The 26,003-nt window shown below is 34.3% G+C and overlaps 1 protein-coding gene across 1 annotated transcript in view; it reads left to right on the top strand.

The window, feature by feature from the left end:
• The window catches only part of RSBN1L (round spermatid basic protein 1 like), a 65,437-nt gene extending 39,749 nt beyond the window's left edge, over positions 1–25,688 (top strand). The window contains exons 4-8 of the mRNA XM_072759880.1: positions 9,082–9,219; positions 11,263–11,405; positions 14,816–14,983; positions 16,222–16,330; positions 16,411–25,688. Coding sequence (XP_072615981.1) covers positions 9,082–9,219; positions 11,263–11,405; positions 14,816–14,983; positions 16,222–16,330; positions 16,411–17,052 — 1,200 coding nt within the window. The 3' untranslated portion in view covers positions 17,053–25,688. The remainder of the gene's footprint in view (positions 1–9,081; positions 9,220–11,262; positions 11,406–14,815; positions 14,984–16,221; positions 16,331–16,410) is intronic.
• Positions 25,689–26,003: the final 315 nt, after the last annotated feature.

Genomic DNA, 26,003 nt, shown 5'->3' with positions numbered 1-26,003 from the left:
GTAACTTTCTATTTTAAGTTTGGCAGCAGTACCAGGAGTAGAACACAATCTCCTTAATCTTTATCCAGAACTGTTTTACTTCTTCTGAGTATATTTCTTTTTTTTGATACATGCTTAAGTTATAGTTTCCAACTATTTAAGGTCTGGACATCCAGTCACATCCACACATACTTTTATTTCTGATTTCTTGATTCTTCCTAGGTAAAGCTCTGTCTGTCTCTTTCTCTCTCTCTCTTTTTTTTTTTTAAAGCTCTGTCTCTTAATCTAATTTGTGGTATCCCTCCAGAGAATGATTTTTTTTAAACCATTTATAGAGTTTTTTATTTGGGAAAATGCTTTATGAGTTACAGGGACTAACAACATGTACTTGGAGCTAAACCAGTCTATAACTTGAGGTTTTTCTTGTCCCTTGTCCTAAATTTGGAACCTCTCTTCCAGATTTAATTTGTAGTAATACTTTATAGTCATTGTAGTGAGTTGTGACTGGGTTAATGTGGGTAGCTGGAGGAACTCTGATATGGGGTGGATGGAAAGAGAAAGGGGCTAGTCCTGGTCTTGACATGTACCAAATGTGACACTAGACAGCTGCTTTAGCTCTATGTCTCAGTTTTCTCACCTACAAAATAAAGATAATTCAGTTAATTCTGTTGGTTAGAAATATTTCATAGAACATTAACAGGTTATACAAAGAGAGTTATACTGACTTGGTAAAATATTATGACTTTCCACTTTGTTGAATAGATGATGGCTGGCTTCTGAATGAGGATTTTTGAGTGTGTTCATTTAAGGTAGGGAGTTCAGCAAGTACTAAAGATAAAAAATTACCACAAATACTTTTTATATAGATAAGGAGTTGACTAAATTATGGTATATGCACACAGTGGGATATTGTTAAGCCATAAAAAGGAATGAAATACAGATACATGATGTGGATGAACCTTCAGAACGTTATGTTGAGTGAAAGAAGCCAGTCGCAAAAGATCACATATTGTATGATTTCACTTATATCAAATACCTAGAATAGGCAGATTGGTGGCTGCCAGGACCTGGGGGAAAGGGACTTGAGGTAAGCATGGGGCGGTAGTGGGGGGTGCATCTATCTATTCAAGACAGTGATTTCATTTCCTTTGGTTAAAGACCTAGAAGTGAAATTAAATTGCTGGATTGTATAATAGTTTTATTTCTCATTTTCAATTAAAAAATTTTTTAAAGATAAACTTTTTAAAGCTTTTGTTAAACTGATTTTTTAAATATACTTTATTGCAGTATACATACACAGAATGCACATATTATAAGTGTATGGCTTAATGACACTTTACTAAATGAACACACCTATGATTTTTAAAAGTAGAATATTACTAGTAGTTCCTCTTTAACACTACTGTGCACTCCCTCATATATACACAAAGACCCAGGTATCCACTTCCTGACTTCAGATACCACAGATAAATTTTGCCTGTTTTTGAACTTTTATATAATAGGATCAAATAGTATGTGAATTGTTGTATGTGGCTTCCTTCCTTTAGCATTATGTTTGTGAGATTGATCTATCTTATATGTAACAGTGGCTTATTTTCTTATTGTGGTATGGTATTCTATTGTATGAATAAACCACAGTTTATTTGTTTTGTTTACCAAGGATGTTTGTTTCTAGTTTGTGGCTGTTAAAATAGGGGTACTGTGAATATTATTGTACGTATGTTTTGATGAACATATGTATTTCTTACTGTTTGGTATGTATTTAAGATTGGAATTTCAGGATCAAAAAGTGTGCAAATGTTCACCTTTATTTCCAAAGTTGTACCAATTTACCTTCCTACCACCAGTGTTTGACATCTGTGGCTACACTTAGTAGTGTCTGTCCTTTCATTTTAGCCATTCTGGTGGCTGTGTAGTAGTATTTCATTGTGGCTTTAATTTGCATTTTCCTGATGACTAAAGAAATCAAACTTCTTTTTATATAATTATTGTCCAATTGGTTATCTTCTTTCTAAAACTAGTGTACTCTTTTTTATATTTTTCCTATTGGCTTTTCTTTTTAATTGATTTGTTGGAGCTCTTAATATATTGTGAACAAAAATTTTGTCAGCTCTGTGTATTGCAAATATGTCCTCTCATTGAGTGGCTTGCTTTTGACTCTTTTTTTTTTTTTTTAAGATTTTATTTATTTATTCATGAGAGACACAGAGAGAGGCAGAGACATTGGCAGAGGGAGAAGTAGCCTCCCCATGGGGATCCTAAATGCGGGACTGGATCCCAGAATTCTGGGATCATGCCCTGAGCTAAAAGCAGATGCTCAACCACTGGAGCCACCCAGGCGTCCTTTCTTTTCACTCTTAAGAGTGTCTTTTGGTGACTGGAAGTTCTTAAATTTAATGGGATCTCATTTATAAGTTTTCTTCCTTCATGTATGATTTGTGCTTTTGTGTGCTGTTAAAGAAATCTTGCCTACCCCAGGTCATTAATGTATTCTCTGAAGTTTTCTTCTGAAACTTTTGTTTTACCTTAATGTATTCTCTGAAGCTTTCTTCTGAAACTTTTGTTTTACCTTAATGTATTCTCTGAACTTTTCTTCTGAAACTTTTGTTTTACCTTTTGCATTTAAACCTACGGTTCTCCTGGAATTGATTTTTGTGTATGGTATGAAGTAAGCATCAAGGTACATATTTTTCCATATGGTTCTTCGTGGACATGATCATTTATTGAAAAAAAGGCACTCATTCCACATTATATTACAATGCCATCTTAGCCATAAATCAGCTGGATCATATATATGGTGTGGGTTTCTGGGCTCTAATTTCATTATTCTGTTTGTCTTAATTGCCTTAACTTTATAATGAAACTTAGTATCAGAGTAAATATCGATTTTGCTGTTCTTCAAGATTTTCTTGGCTATTTATTTTCATATAAACTTTATGGTTTGTCAGTCACAGAAAAATCTGCTTAGGATATTGATTGGGATTACATTGAAGTTATAGTTAAGTTTGGGTAGAATTGATGTCTTCTAGTCCATAATCATGATATCTCATACCTTCATTTGTCTTATTTTCTCTCAATAATATTTTTCTTCATCCTATAGATCTTACGTCTTTTGAGGTTTGTTCCTAGGTATTTGAGGATTTCATTTTATTGATCACTGTTATTAAAAATCTGGAAGTTTTGAGTACCTTTTAGGAGATGACATTGACACTCACCTTGAGAAATTGAAAATGTATCTTGTGCCTTAGTTCTCTTCCAGTATCCTTCTTCTCCTTATCTATAGCATTATCATGCATCATGCATGCTTGTTAGTAGAATCACATAGTGAAGCTGTGTATTTTGGTGATGTTAAATGAATTAGCCTGTGAATTTGTCTTCACTGAAGAATTGGTTGAAATAACAGTAATCGAACTAATTGTGTGTTAGTATTCTAGAGGAAGAAGGAAAAGGAGGTATCAATATTAGAATGTAGTTTCACTTAATATCAACCATAGTGAAAACCAGTTGTGAGAAAGAAAGCCAAATTCATGTTCTAGCTTGATGATTTGATCAGGACTTCTTGTAAACAAAGTTGAAGAGGTTAGTAGGTTCAGTAGAATCTGCTCTATTTGAGAGATAATGCTTTTTACAGAGCAGAGGAAAGCAGACCTGTAGGGAAGTTTTGAATTTTGAAATTTTGTAATCTAGTAACTACTCTTTAATTCCCCCGTTCTACCTCTTATATTCTGAAAAACCTTTATTCCAAGTCAAAACCAGTCTGAAAAGCAGTATTCAAGAGATCTAGAAACATGATTGAATGAGTTAATAGAGAAGGGTACAAATCTAACCTTTGTTGTTTTTATTTAATCTTAGTTTGGAATATACATTTAGCATTAAAGAAATTCATGATAATGAGTATTTGTGTAATGAATTATTGGCACTATTTTTAGTGGGTAAAATAGTATAATATGTTAAGATACATTTTCTGTATTTTCTTGTATTCTAATATTGTACTCTGTGCAAATATTGAGGCTTGAAATGTAAATAAAACTTCATTAACTTCAGTTTTAAAACAGATCTTTATATGCCCAGGTATGTATCAGAACCAAAGAATTAATACCACCAGCAGGGCCACTGTATATGATGGACCTAAGTTGTTACTGCAGCTATTGATAGTGCAACCTGGTGGCTCTGTCAGTGCCTTGTGGAACCCAACTAAGTCCATCTTCATGATACTAGTTCCCCTGCCTCCCTTCCTTACTAATTAAAATCCAAGCAGCTAGAATTTAACCAAAATTCATTTGCCTTCAATTCGGTGGAAACTGAAATATGACAAATGATATAGACATTTCTGTGACCTTTTATAGTGATAGCGTTTATCTTTGTGATATTACTCTGTAGTTTTCACAAAAACTTTTTTGTACCTGTTTAGCCTTTATCCTTAAAACATGTTAATTTGAGTTTTTTTTGTGGATTTATGTGTTTATATGTATACACACAGTACACATAAACATGGCAGTGACAGATAATCAAGACATCCTAGTCTTTGAACGGTTTTGGAATTTTTTTTAGTTGTATAATAATGTTTCTCATCTTCATCTGTATCCTTGCAGGTTGCCTGAAAAATTTAAAGACCATGTGAAATACAGATATTGTTTTTTTTTTTTTTTTTCAGATATTGTTTTAATAGATCATGTCATGTCTCTAATATTGTGGCTGTGAGGTTAGTGATATAATGTCAAACTGTATGATAAAAGTCTTTGAGAAGAAACATATACATGGATTTTTGTTGTAAGTTCATAACCTATCTGTATCAGTTCTTTTGCTGTGGAAAACAAAACCCTAGAAACAATATCCTAAAGTGATTTCTCACAATTCTTTGGCTGTCTGGAGAATTTTTATGGTTTTTGTCATCTTGGCTGGGGTTGGGTGGCTTCATTCACATGGCTAGTGGTTGGCAGGTCAATTGGTCTTAGGAGATCTTGTTTGTATGTCTAGTGGTTGGTGTAGTTGTCAGCTGGAGTGATCACATTTCTCTCCTCATATAACAGGTTAGCCTGGGCTCATACACATGGTGGTGGTTGTAGGGTTTCATAGAGAAAAAAACGGCAGTCCCCAGTGCACAAGCCTCTGCTTGTGCTGTGTTTGCCAATCTCCATTGGGCAAAGGAAGTAAAATGGCCATACCCAGATTCACTTCTTGATGATGCAGTTATGCTGCTCAGAAATGAGCATACATACCTGGGAAGAATTTTTGGCCATTTGCAACCTCCACATTTGTCCTGGCTTTTCTACCATCTCCATCTTGTTCAGATATTCATTTGATAGTAGGGAAACAAAAAGGCAAGTGAGACAGAGGAGTTTTGTCTGTCAAGGAATAAATGAGATTTCTTTGTCACTCAGTATTTAATCAGCACATACTCTGAACCCTATAGTTAGAGCTGTGAGAATATTAAAACTGGAGCAATTGTCTGCTAACCACTTTCTCCTCCCCAAAACTCTAAATCTTGTTTTTTATTTTATCCTAATTCTGAGTTGTTTGTATCAAATAACTTAGGGTGTTAACTCATGATTAAAGTGGTTAATATCTTAATAGTGAAACAATTATTAAATCTGATCTGATCTCTTAAGCTTTGCCACTCTGCAAAATGAAGAGAATTGACTTACTGACTTCTTGCTGAGGTCATAAAGACCGTTTGATATACCTTCTTTGAACCATCAGCTGCCTTTTTACTAAATTCTCATTTTGACCATTTGTGCCAGTCACATCTTCCCTTGAGTGCTTAGGAGCTGATCTGTATACAATATTACTTTGGCAGGTACCAGATGCTCTCATTGAGACAGGGGAATTTTTCCTTTATTGTACTGATTTTAAAGTGAATAATAACTCATTTTAGTTGAAGGCATATGGATATTTTTGAAATAGAATGTTAGAATGTTGACTAAAGGTCATTCATTACCTGTTATATTTTGATTTGAAAGGATATGTCAGATGTTATGGGAAATGGCTCCCTCTTGTGGCAGACTCATTTATGTTGGATTTTGGATTGCCTCTGTAAGAATGTGATGAGCTAAATCTTGTTTTTTAAAATAAGACTTTCCCTTCCTTCCCCCACCCCTCAAAACATCCAGAATTGACCCAACAGCCTCTTCTTCCCTCACCTCCTCAATTTTTGTGCTGATAACTATCAAATTTGTTATTGTATTTTCTTCAGATTGATGCTAATACTAGGTAGGAACATCTGTAATATCTTCTGTATTTATTATAGTTCACTATTATTCTGTGGAACTTTTAATATTTTGAGATGTTGATAGATAAACAACTCTGAGAAAAACAGGTTTTGAAGTCAGAACAGTTTATGTAATACTGAGCCAAATAAGTTGTGTTTACTGTGAGACCTCTCAGAAACGGTAGTACTGGGTGTGGTAAACCTCCCAAACAGAAGAGTTTCCCCCAAATTTACAAAACGATATAGAATCCTCTTTTCAGGGGCTGGCGTATCAGGAAACATATTTTGGGAAACAGCAAGTTGTTTCAAGTGAGTCATTCTTGTGGTTTCTTTGAATTCCTTATTACCATATTTGCTTCTTCCCTTGTAGCAATTTTTATACATAAAATAAGAGAAAACAGTTTTAAGTCTTACAAATTTATTTTTGGTAGTGTTTCCCTGTCAGAAAAGCCACTTTATTCTTTTTGTAGCATGCTGGCCTCAGAGTCAGGTCTCTGGTGGTTTTTTGTTTGCTTTTTAAGATTTTATTCATTTATTCATGAGAGACACACAGAGAGAGAGAGAGAGGCAGAGACACAGGCAGAGGGAGAAGCAGGCTCTGCAGGGAGCCCGAAGTGGGACTCAATCCTGGGCCTCCAGGATCACACCCTGGGCTAAAGGCGGCGCTAAACCGCTGGGCCACCCGGGCTGTCCTGTTTTGATATTTTCTGGTAAACTTTCTACTGCATCAGAAAACTGATGGTTTGATTAATGTTTTTGAAGTAAATAAAAGCAAATTTAGTAATCTCATGTCTACTGTCATCAGGATGTGTGTGAGGTTTTCTAGTTAAGTGACTTTCTAAATAATGGAAGCCTTTAGTTTTAGGTACCAAGATTTTAATGAGGATAACATTTTTAATGCAATATGCAAAAAAATTATACGCAATGTAATTTAACTGTCTTCAGTCTAGGTTGGTCATTATGATGCTATAATACTGATTTCCTAGGGGAGCTGCAGCTATGTATGCTTGCTTTTTTTGACTCCTCCCATTTTAAATTTGTAGTTTCTTATTCTTTATGATTTTAGAGGTTAGAAATGTGCCTAATGTAGAAATGTGTGTCAGAAGAGACCCTTTTATGAGGTCACGGTCTTATGGCATTTCTTTTGGCTACATAGAGATTCTTTAAATCCTTAACCTGTTTCCTCCCCTATCCCACTATCCCTACAGTCCTTGAGTTGTAATTGTTGGATAGATGATTTTTGGAGAGTTGAACCTTTTTATCTTATAATATTGTAGATTTTATTTCATTCCATGTAATGGGATATTTGCTTATATAGTATTTAATAACATAGGTGTCATCTAAATCAAGAAGTATTTCCATTTTTGTGAAAGGTGTATGAATTGTATTATATTTTATTTTAACTGCTTAAGTGCCATCTGTATATTTTATCAGATACATACTTTTTGAACTTGAATGCATTGTTATATGTAATTTGACATGTTTAAAACATTAAATAAATTCATGATTCCAACTGACTTAGTGTATGTTTGAATATTAGGTTATTAAACTCAAAAGTTGTGTTAAGTGGTATAGAAGTAAACCACTTATAGTGCACTTTATTTTTTAAGATGTATTTATTTTGGAAAGAGGGAGAGAACACACATGCTGTACGCGTGGTAGGGAGGGGCAGAGAGAGAGAGGGAGAGAATCTCAAGCGGACTTCCTGCTGAGCATGAAGCCCCAGGGGGGGGGGAGGGGGCTCTGTCTCATGACTCTGAGATCACGACCTGAGCCAAGATCAAGAGTTGTAGACTTCATCTACTGGGCCACCCAGGTGCCCCATGAAAGCAAATTGTTTTCCTTTATAAAGATTCTTGTTTCTTAACATTAGGATATGAAAAGGCATAGACTTTTTTGCAGTATTTAAATGTGCTTGCCAGAATTGAGGTATCAAGATTTTTTTTTTTTAAGTGGGTGGAGAGGGGCAGAGGGAGAAAGAACCTTAAGCTGGCTCCATGGAGCCTGATGTGGGACTTGATCTCACGACCCTGGATCATGACCTGAGCCAAAATCAAGAGTCAGATGCTTGACTGATCACCCATGTGCCCTCAGATATCAAGATTCTTGAAGTGCAGGTTGTTATATTTCAGTTGATACTTGAATGCTACCCATTTGCTAGCATTGTGTGGGTGGCTTTATAGCTTTATGTAATTATTGAATTTCTTTCAGCAATCTGAGGTAAATAGTTCCATTTGAGGAAACTAAAACTCAATGAATTTATGTGATTTCTGAAGGTCACATAGCTGCTGGTGATAGTAGAAGTAAAGTTGGGACCTAGCACACCTGATTCTCAATCTCTAGTAGTTTTTATCAGAGTTAATGACAGACATGTAAACTGGATTCTAATTAATATGGTATGATCTAGAAGGAAAGATCATTTCCAGTGGCCTTTTAGACATACAACCCACTGGTAAAGGTTAAATGTAACATTTGAGGCAATCTACTTTTGGAAATTCTTTTTTTTTTTTTTTTTTACTTTTGGAAATTCTAATAAAAAGATATCAACCATTTAAGAGAATGTAGGATATGAATTTTTGAATATAAATTTCATTGGCCTTATAGATCAAATAATGAATGATATGAGAGTTAGAGTCAGCTATCTAGCATTATACAGTTTACCTTATCTGTGTTTTCATAAGCAGTATGTAGGAATAGAGAAGATAAAATAGCTTTCTTTGGCATAGATCTTTTTCATGCCTTATTTATTTATTTGTTTTACTGTTTGTAAAGGCCGTATTGTTTTGCTTACCTCACATTATGTTATAATATTCTCAGACAATATAATTTGGTGTTACACAATGATAACAAGCATTATCTTATGTGTAACTTTTAATTAAATCCATATTCTTCAGGTAAAAAGAACATATTCTCACGGTACTTACAGAGCTGGCCCAATGCGACAGATCAGCCTGGTGGGAGCAGTTGATGAAGAAGTGGGAGATTACTTCCCTGAGTTCCTTGACATGTTGGAAGATTCACCATTTTTAAAAGTAAGAGAAAACCATATCAAGCAGTCTGAATTGTGGGTGTCACAAATCATATTGTTTCAGAAATGTAATTCCTGTGTATGTGTGTGTGTGTGCATGTGACTCAGTTATTAATTATGGCAGAGCTAAGTGGTAAACTAAAAAATAATGCTTGTTGCTGCCACTTTAGGAAATTAGGTTCCATCTGTTTATTAACTTTTTATAAATTGAGTACCAGAGGATTTAAGATGTATAGGAAGGATGCCTGCTAAATTAAATATTTAGGACAAAGGAATGCCTGCTTGGCATTGTGGAAAACTGGCTTGGGAAATTGTACGTCTGTATTTCAATCTTAGCTCTACCTAGCTAGAATGGGCAAGCCTAATTTAAACTTTCTGGACTTCAGTTTCCTTATCCAGAAAACACTGCATTTAGATTTAGGTGGTTTTAAAGCCTCTTTAAATTCTTTAAATGATTTCTAGCCAGATTCTTTATATTTTTTCAGTACTTTCTGCATTCTGTTTCTTACTGTGGGCTGCTGGGGCTATCCCACTGAGAAATTTCTGAGCTATGTAGTTATTTAATTAGTAATTCAGAGGTCAGAATGTGACAATTCATTTGTCTTTATTATTTGCCAAATAATCTGTTACACATCTATTTTCACTTCTTGTTCCATTTTTTAGCTTTTTATCCTCTCTTTTTCACTCCAATCCATTTCTCTTTCATTTCCTTTTTTATTCCTTTTAAACCTAATTTGTTACTTTTCTACTTTTCCCAGCTAGTGTCATCATGAAATTTGATTGCATTTATTTTGAGTAGTATTTTTAAGGGCAGTGTGGGTGGCTCAGTGGTTTAGCACTGCCTTCAGCCTAGGGTGTGATCCTGGAGACCCGGGATCGAGTCCTACATCGGGCTCCCTGCATGGAGCCTGCTTCTCCCTCTGCCTGTGTCTCTGCCTTTCTGTCTCTCTCTTTCTCTGGCTTTTATGAATAATAATAAAAAAAAAATCTTAAAAATTTTTTAAAATACTTATGTTTGTTTTTAATTTTAAAAGCAAATGAGCTAAATGCATTCTTTTAGGAGAAATTTCATGTGACAGTCATACCCTTTCTTAAAAGGGGATGCAATTAATTGTTTGTTTATTTATTTTTAAGATTTTATTTATTTATTCATGATAGACATAGAGAGAGAGAGGCAGAGACACATCATGCCCTGAGCCAAAGGCAGATGCTTAACCGCTGAGCCACCCAGGCATCCCTGGATGGTTTTTTTTAAATCTCATTCTCCACCATCCCATGGACAATGGCCTTTATACATTTTTATCTCTCTTTCCTTTTCAAAGGAAAAGTTGCTTTTAGACCAGCAACCTCTTTAAGAGAGGTTAAAGAAATAAATTTTGATTTTGATTTGGTTTTCCTTTTTGTTTTGTTAGGCTTTCATTATAACTAATCAAAGACTGGTATCCTTTTCTCTTTTTTTTTTTTGAGATTGCTTTTTTTTTTTTTTTTTCTTTAGTTTTATTTATTCATGAGGGACCGAGACAGAGAGAGAGAAAGGTAGAAACACAGGCAGAGGGAGAAGTAGGCTCCATGCAGGGAGCCCGACGTGGGACTCGATCCCGGGTCTTCAGGATCAGGCCCTGGCCTGAAGGCGGTGCTAAACCGCTGAGCCACCCACACTGCCCAGAGATTGCTTTCTTAAAAAAACTCAATTATTCATCTTTATAGATTCTCATGGAGAACACTTGATTATTTTACCAACTTACTAACATCATATGACCCTTGTATTTGGTAGAAGGAAGAATAACAAATGTTGAATATAGTGAATCATACTTCTGGCAGGGTTAGAGGAGGGAGCTACCCAAGAATAATTACTCTTGGTATGTTTGAAATAGAATTTTTGAAGGAAAATGTATGACAACATAGGAATATATTCAATATAGTATGTATTTCAAATGTGTAAGTATAAAGGTATATATGAAACTTTGTCAAGGGGCAGTATTCTTTAATGTATATTTGAAGATGCATTTTGAAAATAATTGGTTCCTATGTAATTCTTTGCCTCTAGTGTACACTGCCATGGGGGACACTATCTAGTCTAAAATTAGAGAGTCGAAAAGACAGCGATGATGGTCCCATTATGTGGGTACGCCCAGGAGAACAAATGATCCCTGTGGCTGATATGCCAAAGTCACCTTTCAAAAGGAAAAGGTATGTTGAATACAAATTTTTATTGCCAGGGATAGATGTTTTTGTATGTTGGGGGGGGGGGTTTCGTTGAAAATTAGAGAAAGAAGGAAGGGAAAGTTTAAAGCATACTTGGAATATGAATTCAAAAATGGCTACATGTGCTAATAAATTTTTTTATGAAATATGAAATATAAATAAGGCTTAAGAAATGTAGGCAAATGACAGTAAATTATAATTAGGAATGGAAAAATGTCATTCACAACAAAGACATTGTAAACCATTTGAGAATAAATTTAATTAAAAGTACTCAGAACACATATTTTCAAAGAACCTTAAACATCTTCTGGAGGATTTAAAATAATACCTAAACAAATGAAAAACCCTTCTATTTTCCAGATTGAATAAAAATGATAGTCCTTTGAAATTTTTAGCATTTTAGTTGAACTCACACTTCCAGCACTGGATTTAATGATTTTAAAGTTCAGAAGGAAGAATAAATCAACAAATAGCCAAGAAAACTGTGAATGAGAAGATAAATGAGGGGGGGGGCTTTTGTTATTAGAAGTTAAAAGTTATTATAAAGCTTAAAAAGATCTTTGGAATAAGATAAAGAACCCAGATAGATCAAAGTGTATTGAGAACTTAATATATGAGATAGATGAGAAAAGGAAGATTTGTTTAATGAGTAATGCTGGCATAACTGAAGTCCATTTAAAAGAAAACAAAGCCATAGCCCCCATCTCATAAAGAAGTTAGAGATGTGGACATAATAGATAAAAAATTAAAATATAAGAATAAAATTTTTAAACCTAGGAGAGACCTTTCTAAGCAAGATGAAAAATATAATTGCAGTACTATTTGTGAGAGAAAAGATACCAGCAACAACAAAGTTCAAAACTATCATGGACTGAACTTGTAACGTGACAAAGTTAATAGACAAAGAGCATTCCCTGGTTGACAAGGAAAATGTAACACAACCCAGTAGAAAAATTGGTCTCAGCCAGTTATATTAAAAGAATAATGAAATATTACTTTTAACTATTACATTACCAAAACAAATAGAGCAATAATACTGCAGGCTGGTAGGTATGTGAGAAAACAGAATATTTATATATTGTTGGTAGAAAGGTGAGCTGCTGTAATTGTTCTGTGAAAGTAATTTAACAATAGCTCACGAAGTTTAACATATATATTCTTTGATCCACCACTACCACTTTTGGGAATCTGTCTTAGGAAATGAAAGCACTAAAGGTAAATGTATAAGAATATTAATTGCAGCATTATTTGTAGTAAGAAAAAGAATTTAAAATGGTCTGAGTGCCCATTAATAGTGGAATGGTTGAATTCATTTCGGCACATTGCTATTAAAAATACCGTGAAATAAAATCTTTAAAAAATCATTTAAAAAAATGTTTAAACAAAACCCAATTTCCATTCCTTTGGGGCTCCTCGCTGGCTCAGTTGGTAGAACATGTGACTTTTGATCTTGGGATTGTGAGTTCGAACCCCATGTTTGATGTAGAGATTAAATCACTTTAAAAAATATATAATCTTAAAAGTATATATATAAATGAATTATTTATGTCTGTTTATATGGAAGGATGTTCATGACATTTGAAAAGAGCAAAATATAGAGTAATGTGGCCAGTATGATTCTGTTTGTATGAAAGAAATAAACATATGTATAAGTCTATAATTATTGAACACAGAAAAGTATGGAAAAATGTATACTGGGTTAACATTGGTGGGAATAGATTGGGTAATAGACTTTTTTTAGATCCATAATTACTAATTACAGTGATTATTAATTTTAAAAGAAAAAACAGGGAAAATGGTCATTGAGTAAACTGTAGGTTGAACGATGACAGGGGACTATATTATGCTGGTTACTTATGTGTCTCTAAGCACCTAAACAGAGTTCCTGGTGCTTAAATATCTGTTGAATGACATTTTTACAAGTAGTTGGTAGTATATGATAAAATTGGTGTTTCTCAGTAGTTCTTGGATTTATAAATCATCTTGAGAATCTGAAAGTCTCTCCCCAGAACAAGTGCAAATATACACGTTTTACATGTAATTTAAAGGAGTTCACCAGCCCTCTGAGGAACCTGCCTGCACCTCAGGGATTATTACCCATGTAAATGTGATGATTTCACATCACACTGTTTAGCCTGACCTACTAATAACAACACTGCCCAAGGCACTACTGTGCTAAATGCTTCATATAAAGTCTTAATTTGTTAGAATGCGGTGTTAATCATACCAGAGTTGTAGGCTTTCAAGCCTGTTAGCTTTCTATAGGAATCAATGTCCTCATCTAGCTTTCAGACACATGTAGAACATTAATCACAAAGAGCAAAAAAAGCGTGTGTTTTTGTCACATCACCTCTGTGTGTGTGTGTATATGTGTAATAAGACTGTAATACAAGAGTTCACAAGAGCAATAAGTTGTAGAGATTGAGCATGGGAAATTAGAGAATAGGAAAGAATGATTCTAGGGGTTTAGACTAAGATGAGAGGAGAAAATTATGGGGGCAATCTCGAGTTGTCTCTGAATGCCATAGAAAAACCATACAGGAAAATAAAGAAGATGATGATTCCCAAAGAAATTCTTCTCACCCTTTTCCCCATCTGTAGCAAAAGTAGAGTTTTTGCATTGAATGAGTCTAGATGAGCCGTAGGGGGATGGCCAATGGCAGGTGGTTGTCTTCTAAGAGGGAGCTAAGATTTTCTTTCTGCCTCTAAAAAATCCTGCATGTTTTGTGGAAGTACTTATTACTTGGTGTTTTCATGCTATTTATCTGTTAGTCTTTCTCTCACTGGAGTATAAACTCCCATGAAATTGGGAAACCTGTTATATTCATTACTGTTTTGTTCATTAGCTGCAGTGCCTAGGTAGGACCTGGTATATAGTAGGTATTCTATAAATATTAATTAATCCATTTTTAAAGTTACCTGTTTGTTCCATATATGCATCTTACATTAGCCATGTGACTTGGGTGGAGAAGTAGGGGAATGGTTCTACAGATAAGGCCCAAACAAACCTTGTAAAGATTCTGGGCAGGAGAACTTGGGTGAACCACACCATCTGTCATTTCGTTATCTACCTTACAACTGCCACTTTTGTGAAGAGTGTGTTAGAAAAAGGAGTATGTGTTTTTGTTTGTACATGTTCATTTTAAAAATAGAACCTGATTTGGAAGCAGATGATTTAAAATTTCCTTTTGTCTGAATTATGTGATTACTAAATGCTTCATGGTAGTTAAGCCTCTCAGTACATCAATACAAATGTTTGAAGGCGATTAAACCTTAATACACAGGACTGCCTCTCTCCCCCCACCTCCATTTTATATATATATAAAATGATATATATATTATATATATAAAATTAATATATATAATATTGTATAAATGTAATTTTATTTTAACAGAACTACCAATGAAATAAAAAACCTGCAGTACCTACCTCGAACCAGTGAGCCCCGTGAGATGCTCTTTGAAGACAGGACAAGAGCCCATGCAGATCATATAGGACAAGGTTTTGAAAGACAGACTACAGCTGCTGTTGGAGTGTTGAAGGCTGTGCACTGTGGAGAGTGGTATATATTAACTAAGTGCCTTTTTTTTTTTTTTTTTACTGCTATTTTCATGAAAGGTTTTCTTGGGTGGTTTCTCCGTAATTCTCCTTACTGTAGGGAAAGAAAGTTTCAGTTTTCTTTGTATTTGGATATCCTTTTTTTTGTTTGTTTTTAAAGATTTTATTCATTTATTCATGAGAGACAGAGAGAGAGAGGTAGAGACACAGGCAGAGGGAAAAGCAGGCTCTGCAGGGAGCCCGATGTGGGACTCCATCCCCGGACTCCAGGATCAAGCCCTGAGCCAAAGGCAGATGCTCAACCGCTGAGCCACCCAGGTGTCCCTGTATTTGGATATCCTAATTGTATAAATGCACTAAAGGTTTTCAGTTGTTAGAATGTAGTTTTACTCTTTTGAGTTTGACTGTAATAATTTCATTTTCTAAGTGACTAGATGTGAAAACAATTGTCTTAACTAAGGTTAAAGAAAAACTAAGGTTCACTTGGTGCTTACTGTATTGTCATTGTCCCTGATGAGAAGCTGGCATCATTATTAACTCTTCCTTCCCTGTGCATTAATGTAAAGTATAAGGTTTAGATTTTATCACTGGTTTTTAGAAATTTGTTTATAATTTGCCTTAGTATGACTTTTTTTGGATTTATGTTGCTTGGAATTACATTCTAAAATCCATTTTCGAGCATGTTCTATAAAAATGTATTTGTATATTGCTGATTAATTGGATAATTTGGGCATTTTTTTAGAATTATATTTAAAGACACTATTAACCCCCACAAATAGAGTGATAATAGTTTATTAGTGCTTTTCTAATGAGTATCTCTTAATTTATTAAGGATTACTTAGGAATTTTAGGTTTAATTGCAGTTATATATATATTTATTGGAAGAAAGTATTCTCTTCTCCCCATTATTCATTACCTCCAATTTTTACATAGTAGCTTCATCTTTAGCATTTAATCTGTTATTGACCTTGAAGACAGAGCCCTTAGTTTTTTTATTTCAATAATTAACCAGTTCAAATATGGTTATACATAGCTATAATAAAATGAGGTTGTTTTAATTTATGTTTAGGCCCAAACTCATGGTTTTATCCCTTTAAGTATGTAAAGTGGTCTTCTAATAATGTTTTAACTTTATTTCTAGGGACTCTTGTTTTGACCATAAACTATTTTTGCTTTAAATTTAATAAGGACTTAACAGAGTGAAATATTAATGGAAGATTCTTCATTATCTCATGTTTTTAGGCCTGCTCAACCCCGAATAACCAAAGATGTAATTTGTTTTCATGCTGAAGATTTCTTAGAAGTAGTTCAACGAATGCAGTTAGATTTACATGAGCCTCCACTTTCTCAGGTATATCTTAAAGCATTACTGTCTTCAGTTTAATTTTTATTGTGGAAAAGACTTAACAGTATTCCTGTTTCTTTTTTTAGTGTGTCCAGTGGGTTGATGATGCAAAACTTAATCAACTGAGGAGGGAAGGCATCCGCTATGCCAGGATTCAGCTGTATGATAATGACATTTATTTTATTCCAAGGAACGTTGTTCATCAGTTCAAGACAGTTTCAGCTGTATGCAGTTTAGCCTGGCACGTTCGGCTCAAGTTGTATCATTCAGAGGAGGAGATTGCTCAGAATACAGATACTCATGAAACAGGCACATCACCAGATACCACATCATCAATTCTTGGATCTCACACTGACCACATGATTTGTGCTGTAAGCAAAACCCCCTTGGATTCTAATTTTTCAGACAAACTTCATTCTAAATCTGAATTACAGCAGATTAAACATGAACCTATTGCATCCGTAAGAATCAAGGAAGAACCTGTGAATGTTTATATTCCTGAAAAGACTAGAGCACCGAATAATATGGATGGCAAGAATGCTAAAGCAAAATTGGATCATGTTCAATTTACAGAATTTAAGATTGACATGGACTCTAAATTTGAAAATAGCAACAAAGATTTAAAGGAAGAATTATGTCCTGGAAGTCTCATAAGTCTAGTTGATACAAGGCAACATAGTTCAGCACATTCAAATCAAGATAGAAAAGATGATGACATTTTGTGCTAAATTTGTACATACCATTTAAAATTCTTTTTTTTTAAAGTTAATAATGTAATAAAGATTCATGAATTCTAAAAGCAAGCCAAGGACTTGCTCCCAAGTCTGTTACAAAATAGAGTTTATGTAGCTTTGTAACATTCCTCAGTGCCTGTCCATAACTGTGAAGTATCAAAGCACTTAGGGCCAGATGCACTGTAAACATTACAGGTTTAAACAAAAGGAGTCTTTAAAGAATCATTTGGTTTGGAATTATAGGTTTTAGAATAGAGCTGACATTAACATATATATATATTTTTTGTAATATGAGCCAGAATTCTTTTTTGACAATTTAAGGCTTTTCCATAGAGCTTATTTATACCAATTTTTTTTTTTCATTTTAATGTGTCAGCACTGTAGTGTAAATAGCTTTTAAAAAATCTTTTTAGTGTGATTTATACTGAAATGTGAGCCACTTAATAAAGGTTCATAATAATAAATATGTTTTCTGTTGGGTCTGCAAAAACACAAACTGACAATTCAGTTAAATCATTTATTTGGTCTATTATGTTTCTGCTGGTATATCAATTTACAGTGGTAATGGAGTGCAAATGTATGTATTCAAATCTAGCGAAATATTTAAATTCCCCACATTGTGTAAGCATTTTTAAAACCAAGATTCAGTTATGAAAGCATATTTATATATGTGTGTATTATGGGAATATATAGAGATATGTATATCATATTTTGCATAACTTCTTTCTTAAATTGCTGAATAATATGAATATGTGAAACTTCCTAGCCTCACTCCCTGGAATACATTTTAAAATATTTATGTTCAACATTCAGAAAGCAGTTTAGGTAACAGAAGCAGTTTTATGAAGTTGGGGGAAACAAGGTCAGTTATTGGTATTTAACACTCTTAACTCATGAAGTAACATGGCCAGATTACATTGCCCTAACGTAAATCTTCTCCATAATGTTTGGAATGATAAAAGTTGAGAAAATTTTCTTACTAATAGGCACCTGTACTATATTTAATAGTAGCTGGGTAAAAATCTTTAGTTACAGAATGTTTCATTGTGAGCAGTTAAAATCCTCTTTTACATTTTTCTCAGAGAACAGGAGAAAGTATGATAAACTTAAGGGCCATGACTCAACTGCCATATGCAGAGATATAATTAACAAAATAAGATGTGTTACCTCAGTTTTCTAAGGATCCTTCTCCCTACCCTAGCAAGGTAAACAACTTAGAATACTGTTTTGTTTTGTTTTCCCAAAACTCTAGAAAGTAAAATCAGGGTAGGAAACAGGATTGCTAGTGCCTAGCTAAAGATTAAAACAAATCTCTTCAGTGATGGACTTCAGCACTATTTGAGACTGCTTCCACTACTGTAATTAAAATCAAACAAATGTCTTTATGCTTTGATATAAGGAACTCTGCTCATTGCAAATTTATTTTATCTTTGGTATTTTTCTGGGCTTATACTTTGGTTGACGACTTTTAACTGAGGTTCTTTGTGTAGTCTTTTGGGTTACCGTTGCTCCTGAAATTGTTTCTGCTCCAGCCTTGTTTGTGGTACCCCTAAAACTGCTTATCTTTCTGGGCTAGGGAGAATCCACTTAAGAGGCATTTCACCAGAAAAAAATCAATTGCAGCAGTGACATTTCTGGCCCACATTTTAAGTGGGCTTGGCAAATATTGTAAGAAATCTCAATGGTTTATAGGAAATCAGTATATTTGCAATATAGGAATTTTCATGGGATAAGGAAAGTATAAATCATGATAATGTAAATAGGGATTCTGTTTTATATGTTAGTTTTAGCCTGCTCCTCATCACTTTAATCTTCTCTTTTAAGCTAAATTTATCATTTGCCATCTACCTTTTGGGGATAAAAAAGTTCACAACAAACTAGTATTGAGAAATAGGAGAGCATGTGGTTAAAATGTTTTCTTTTTTTAATTGAAGGGTGATATATTTAACAATGTTTTAGTTTTAGTTTCCTAGTAGTATACACATAGTTGCATGAGATCATACGGTAATAAAATGTCTTTAGGGTATCCCCAAAATATTATATATGAGCCTTAAAATTTAACTAAAGGATCTATCTAAAACAACCACAGTGGTTGCTTTTAGGTGTAGTTTCTTATATAACCAATACTCAAAATTTCTCCATATTTTGAAAATTTAATGTTTTGTAAAATGCATACATCTCTGTGATGTATATATGATGTATGAAGTGAAATATAAATCAGTGGGCTCAGATTTCAAGATACAGCTTTGTCACCTTGAATAATGTTATATTCCTTGTCTTAGTGGGTTATAATTTTTAAATCCTCTTCGGATGCAATCTAAGAACTTGCTGACTTGCCTTTGTTAAACACAAATCATTTCTATTTCAATATTGCATTATTATTAACGGTTTCCTAGTAAGTACATTCCAAACACAAGTTTTTTGTTGATATTCCAATTTCTTGGACCAGAATGATAAAATGCTTAAGATGTAGTTTCTATATGATCTTAAGCTATCTAAATAGTTATTATATAAAGTATTAAATTGATACACAGACCTTAAAAAAAATAAGGTACATCAGTGGTGTCTGCTGCAGTGCTTTTTTTTTTTTTTTTTTAATTACTTTCCTTTATACCCTTTTAGCCAAGAAGTAGAACCTTTTCCATTCTCAGGTTAGTTGGTTAGCTAGCAAAAGAATTAAGCATTTGTGATATTTAGTTGAAAACTTTACTAAAGCCATATTCATTACTCTTAACCCTCAGGCTGCTGACCTTAAATAAAGATTAGGTTGTTCTGGCACAGAACTGTGTGTGTGCATGTGTGTGTTGTGTGTGTGTGTGTAAGATTATTGGAAATATTATGTTTATACCCACATATATTCATTTTCAGTCCATTCTATAACTTTGGGGAAGGGAGGGGTCAGAGACGTTAGGACAAATTTTATTTCTTGTGTTATGTCTTCAAGGTATTTCATTAGTGTTCCTGTGCTTGAAATGGTTTTTTTCCCAAATAACTTACGGCAGGTGAGATCATTTTTGTAAATAATAGATTAGCAGTGTTTTGTTGGTAAATTTTCATTCAGTTATTTTGTTGACAAGTTTATTGTCATGTAAAGCAAATACCTAAAAATTCGTTTTACATTTAGCAAAGATGCAAGATTTGATTTTAGAGTTTGAGAGGAATTTTCCTTGTCTTCCACCTTTTTAATAAATACTAAAATTGATAACTGTAATCTTTTTACCTTTGTTTTGTAATTATTTTCTTGTATTTGACATTTTCATATCATCTTTAAAAGTTCTTGTTTCTGTCTTCAACCGAAGCCATAAGATCTTGAAAGTGACTCCAATCTGAATACCTTTTTTTTCTCTTAAAAATTATCAAAAGTTGATTCATGCCAACCTAGAATATTTAGGATTACCTTAAGCAAGGTTATTAAACTAGTTATTTAGTTCAGTGTAGGTGCTGGATAGCATGCTAAATCACTTCCCTTCCCTCTAGACAGGACTATTTCTATCCTAGGAGGGGCGGACAAAAATGCATTGTTTTCAAAGTACTTTTAAGCTGGTAAAAAGTGACAGGATGGGTTTTAGGTCTTCAGACTGATAGAAGATCTGATTATTAATCTTTCTTCCACCTCATGTAACTATTTTGATATGTAAACAGAATTTTACTGGTTTTAGAATGCCTAGTCTATTTCATGAAAGAGTTATGTTTGACATGTTTGGCACTGACAGTGTACTTCAGATAAAACAATTAAAAGGACAACTTGGGAGAAGTATAAATTTCTATCTCTGCTCTGGCTTTTCTTTCTTTAGCATATCTCAGATGGAAATCATTGCTCTTTAGAATGTCAAGCACAAGAGGGTAAAAGCAGAGATGCTTTTTTCTTTAAGTTTACAGATGTTGCAGGACATATCTTGACATATCTCTACCGGGAGGTCAGAGAAAGGAGGGGAAAACATCTTGGATTTCAGGTTATCTTCCCTTCTAGGACTTCAGACCCAATCAGGGAGTGTGAATGAGCTGAGAATAAAATGTGGGCAAATAGAATTTATGTTGATTAGAAATTTAAAGTGAAATTATGACATACTACTTGTATGTCTTATTATCTGCCTTCCAAGAACTGCACTATTAAAATAATGAGAACTCTGGATTCTTCTACACATTTTGAAATTTAGAATTTATGCATCTATATTTTTAAAATGTTAAATCTGTACACTTGCCTATAAAGTTTATTGCTTTGGTACTACTGAAGACTACAAAGTGTACAGATTCAGAGACAAGTCAGTAGAGTTGCAAATATTTTGCATAATGTTTAACATTTTATTTGGATAGGCAATTCCACATCCTCCCTCTACCCAAGTTTTTTCTTTCTTTAAAATTTTGTTTTTGTTTTTAACTTAGCCAGACATTTATGTGACAAATCTTGGGTCTGTCTTCTTTAAAAAAAAAACAAAAACAAAAAAGCGTTTCTTCAGCCTGGCTTTTGTTTATGCTATTGTTTCATCTCTCTTTTTGATGACAAGATTCTTGGAAATCTGTCTGTCTTCACTTCCTCATTTCACTACAATTTTGTCTTAATCTTCAAATTTAATCACCCAGCTGAAGTGGTAGTCTCAAAGGTCACCTTATGACTGCCAAATTCAGTGGCTTCATTCCTTAATACTTCTGTTTAATCCTTTCAGCACTTAGCAGTTTTGTACTCCTTGAAACTCTGTGTATATATAACCTATCTGTTTTGCTTTTCCATTTCTTCTTCTTCTTCTTCTTCTTTTTTTTTTTTTTTTTGCTTTCCATTTCTTTGGATGTCTTCTTCAGCCGTAGCCACCACTATTTAAAGCAGTCTCAGGTTCTGTCTCTACACTTTGTCCCTGAATTATCTTCGTGACCCCATGACTTGTCAGCGTTGGTTTCTCACTTCAGCTCTAATGATCTCTATAATCAGACCTAAATCCTTCTCTTCTCCCTTGCCCCCAAGCATTAGCTGTTCCTTTCCCTCCTAATTTGGTTATTGGCATCACTATGTCTCTACCTAGTCATTGCACAGTTACCTGGTTTCTCTATCTTTTCTTCTAACTATATACAATGTATTGTGAGATTTTCTTGAGTTGACCCCAAAAATGTTCCATAATTTGTCTACTTTTCTTGTTGTAGTAGATGTTCACAACCATATTAGATGTTCATCTCACCAGGACTCTTAAAATATCCTAAAATGTTCTGGGCTGCCTGTACTCCTCTGCCCCTATGCCTGTTCCAGTCCATTCTTTGTTACTACCAGATTAATCTTCCTAAGACAGATATGATTGTTACTCTTTTGCTTAGAAATATTCTATGACTGTTTTCCTAAAGAATAGAAGCCAAACGCTCAGCATTACACCAAAAAGCCTTCATGATATGGCTTTTCCAGCTTCATCCATCACAATCTTCCATTAATGTGCCCAATTTCCAGCTTTACCGAGTGCCAGTACTTGCCATTTCTTTTGTGTACTTTAAAAAGTCTTTACCTTTGCTGGGAAAATCCCTGCTTGGAATACAACACTGTGAAATCTTCTTTTTCCGAAACTCTAAACATCTCTTCTGTGTTTTACTGAGTTTATGCATTCCAACTGTCCCCTTTACCCCAAAGCTGGTGTAGAACCATTTCTTCCATCTGCTTCTTGTGTCCTTCTGTTCACATCATTAATATAACTATTAGTTAAGTATATGTTGGGCTCTAGCTAAACCATGAGCTGTAAGTTCCAATTTTATTTTTATCCCTTTGTGTCCTCAATGCCTAATATATACACCTGGTATTCAATAAATATTTGAAGGAACAAAAGTTGCACCTTTACTGGGGGTGGGAAAAACTAATTATATAGGTTTCTATGATTTAAAAACTCTGCCTCTGACTTTAATTCATAATGTAATTCTAGAATTGCAATAGAAAAGTGGAGAAAATTAGATCAGCAGGCACCATAAGGAGACCAAGTTTCTATTTGGTACTTCAGTCTTATGAATAAGGTTTAAGAAGTACCCCTGTTAGTTATCTAGGCCCATTGGGCAATGTGGATAAAATAAGTATTGTAAAGATTGCTAAACCTGTAAAACCCAACTTTTTTTCTCCAATGAGAGATACACTTATTATAAATTGAGGATAAATTTAAACTAGACTTAAAATTATTAAAATGGCAAATCTAAGAAGCAGGTTTAGTATCTTATAGTTGGAAGCATGTTTTTAACATACTAAGTCTTATTTGGCAAGATGAAGTCTCCCTACTGATATAAATATTCAAAAATTAGAAATATTGAATGTGATAACATGCACCAATATTTTTAGTCTATATCTGTTCTGTTGCAGGAGTGAGACAAGGACATAAAGGTGGCACATTTTCACAGACCTCCTTCTGTAAAGCCTCTGATATGATACTATGCTGAGAACATTTGAGTAGTACAGCTATGGGTAACGAAAGGGGACTAATAAACTTGGAAATGTTGAGAAACCAGTTTTTCCCATTGGTAAAAAGGTGGGGAGTGGGGGCAGGGAATACCAACTATTCTGTTAATTGGTGGTGAGAATTAAATCAGAGAACATGCCAAGTGCTTGCTTAGTGGATTGGTTTATATATATTGTAGACACTACAAATGTTAGCTTCTGATCCTAGAATTAACACAGAAGAGCTATGTTCTGGGTCAGCCTAATCATTTCACACCTTTCTCACTAATTATCTCTTCTCTGCATTCCTCCCTCTAGTTTTGGGCAAAGGATAGGCATCTGGGAAGAGGAAAATGTTTATCAAGGGATCATGAGATTTGGTGGAAGTAAGTAGATTTCAAAAACTTACTTCTTCCCAGTTCACTATTTTGCCCAGGGCCAGCAATTCAAAATCATGTCTTGTAACAGACTGCCCTTTTCTGATTACAAATTAGTATTTGTAGTATATAGACGATGGCAGTAAATTTACTTCATGGTATAAGATACCAGTATGATTACAGTATGATAACTTGAACACAGGCCATGCAAAATGAGAGTAAAACATTAAAATAGTAGATCCCTCTCATAAAAGCTTTTAACCCAAGGTTACCTTATCTGGCATTTGATAACTGGTATGTATCTTCCATGGATGCCATTTTTTTTCTTCTGTAGCAAACCAATTTTGGAAATAGCTTTTGAAGTTAAAACTTCTCCATTTTTCAGGGATCATGGGCTGATCTCATTTCATTTATCTGGGCTTTAGTTTTTCCATCATTATAATGAGGCTTTTTCCCCGTTTGTTTTATCCTGGTTCTAACATTATAATTCCCGTGTACTTTCACTATGTCATTAATTATAAGAACACCAACAATACTTTGAGGACAACTTATGTTTACTGTGGAAACATGAATCTTTTTAAGATTAAAGGAAACTCCTTTTGTAGTTTGTGGCTTGTTTCTTAATGTAATGCTAAAAGGACTCTGATTTTCTCTCAGTAAAGAGAAATAACTATTTTTGATGACACAGATGCATAGTAATTATAATTAATATGCTTGCCCCTACATGAAAATCGCTCTATGGTTTCCTCTTCTTTTTTGGCCATCACTTTTGTTCATTAGTCAACATCAGTTTCTCTTACTTGCTGCATTGTAAAAACAGTGGAAAGCAGATGATTTAATTTGTAAGATTAATAACTTAAAATTACAGTAAACTCTAGCCCACAAATGGAAACTGTGTGCAACTATTTTTCTTGGTGCTTGGAAGCTCTCTTGCTGGATTTGTGTTCATGTTTCATGTGGTGGATTGATGGCACCAACATACTCAGCCTCTGTGTTCATGAAATACTGCTGAACAAGTTGTGAATTCTTTCAATATTTTCTACTTTTCATATTTTCAAGTCATAAAAAGTTATTTTGTCCACAAGTTGCTTTTACCCAGACTTTCTGATAAATCTTTTGCTCCACACCAGATTACATTACTTCTTACCCATGTTGACCTGGAAAATACTGGTTTCACAAGGAACCTTTCATGTTTAAGTTAAATCTTTGTATTATAAATGAAATATCCTAGAACTAAAACAGGAAGGTATTTTTCTGCAATACTGTTTATATATTATTCCATTAGTTTTGCTTTTTCTGTGAGCATAATTTCTATCCTATTTTTAATTAACTTAATGTTTTAAGTGTATTCCAACCACTGAGGCTGTGATATTGTGATTTATAAGAAATACACATCTGGTCTTCATTCCTATTCCTGGCACAGGAATTTAACACCCTTAGAATTTTCTAAGTGTTTAGCATGAAAAAGGTGTCTTTTGAACTTATGTTAATGAGGTGACTTGGAAAACTCCTAGGTAACTTAAGGATGGGGGCTGGTTGCCAGGGAGAAACAACATTGTGATTAAAGGGTTAGAACTCCTCCTTCCTTATCTCCAGGGGAGAGGAACTGGAGATTGAGTTCAGTCACCAATAGCCAATGATTTCATTAATATTCGATGTAATCAAGCCTCCATAAAATCCTAAAAGGACAGGGTTCAGAGAGCTTCTGGGGTGGTGAACACAAGGAGATGGAAGAAGAGTGGTATGCCAGGAGACCATGGAAGCTCCTTGCCCCTTCCCCATACCTTGCCTTACCATTTCTTCCATCTTGCTGTTCCTGAGTTATATTCTTTTATAATAAACTGGTGATCTAATAAGTAAAATGTTTCTTTGAGTTCTGTGAGCTGCTCTGGCAAATTAATCAAGGGAGTCATGAGAACAATCTATAGCTGGATTTGTAACTGGTGTCTGAAGTTTGGAGGGAGGAGGTATCTTCTGGGATTGCACCCTGCACCTGTGGTATCAGATACTATGTCCAAGTAGTGTCAGAACTGAATGAATTCCTTGGTGGTATGGGGATAAAACGCACATTTGATTTGGTGCCAGAATCAAGGAGGCGCATGTCAGTAGCTTGCGCTGCTTTAAGGTATTTATTTAGTCTATTTAGTTTATTTAGTTTATTTACCAAACTAGGTAAG

The sequence above is a fragment of the Vulpes vulpes genome, chromosome 5, assembly GCF_048418805.1.
Source record: "Vulpes vulpes isolate BD-2025 chromosome 5, VulVul3, whole genome shotgun sequence".
Lineage (NCBI taxonomy): Eukaryota > Metazoa > Chordata > Mammalia > Carnivora > Canidae > Vulpes > Vulpes vulpes.
This window is presented reverse-complemented; position numbering and strand designations above follow the sequence as displayed.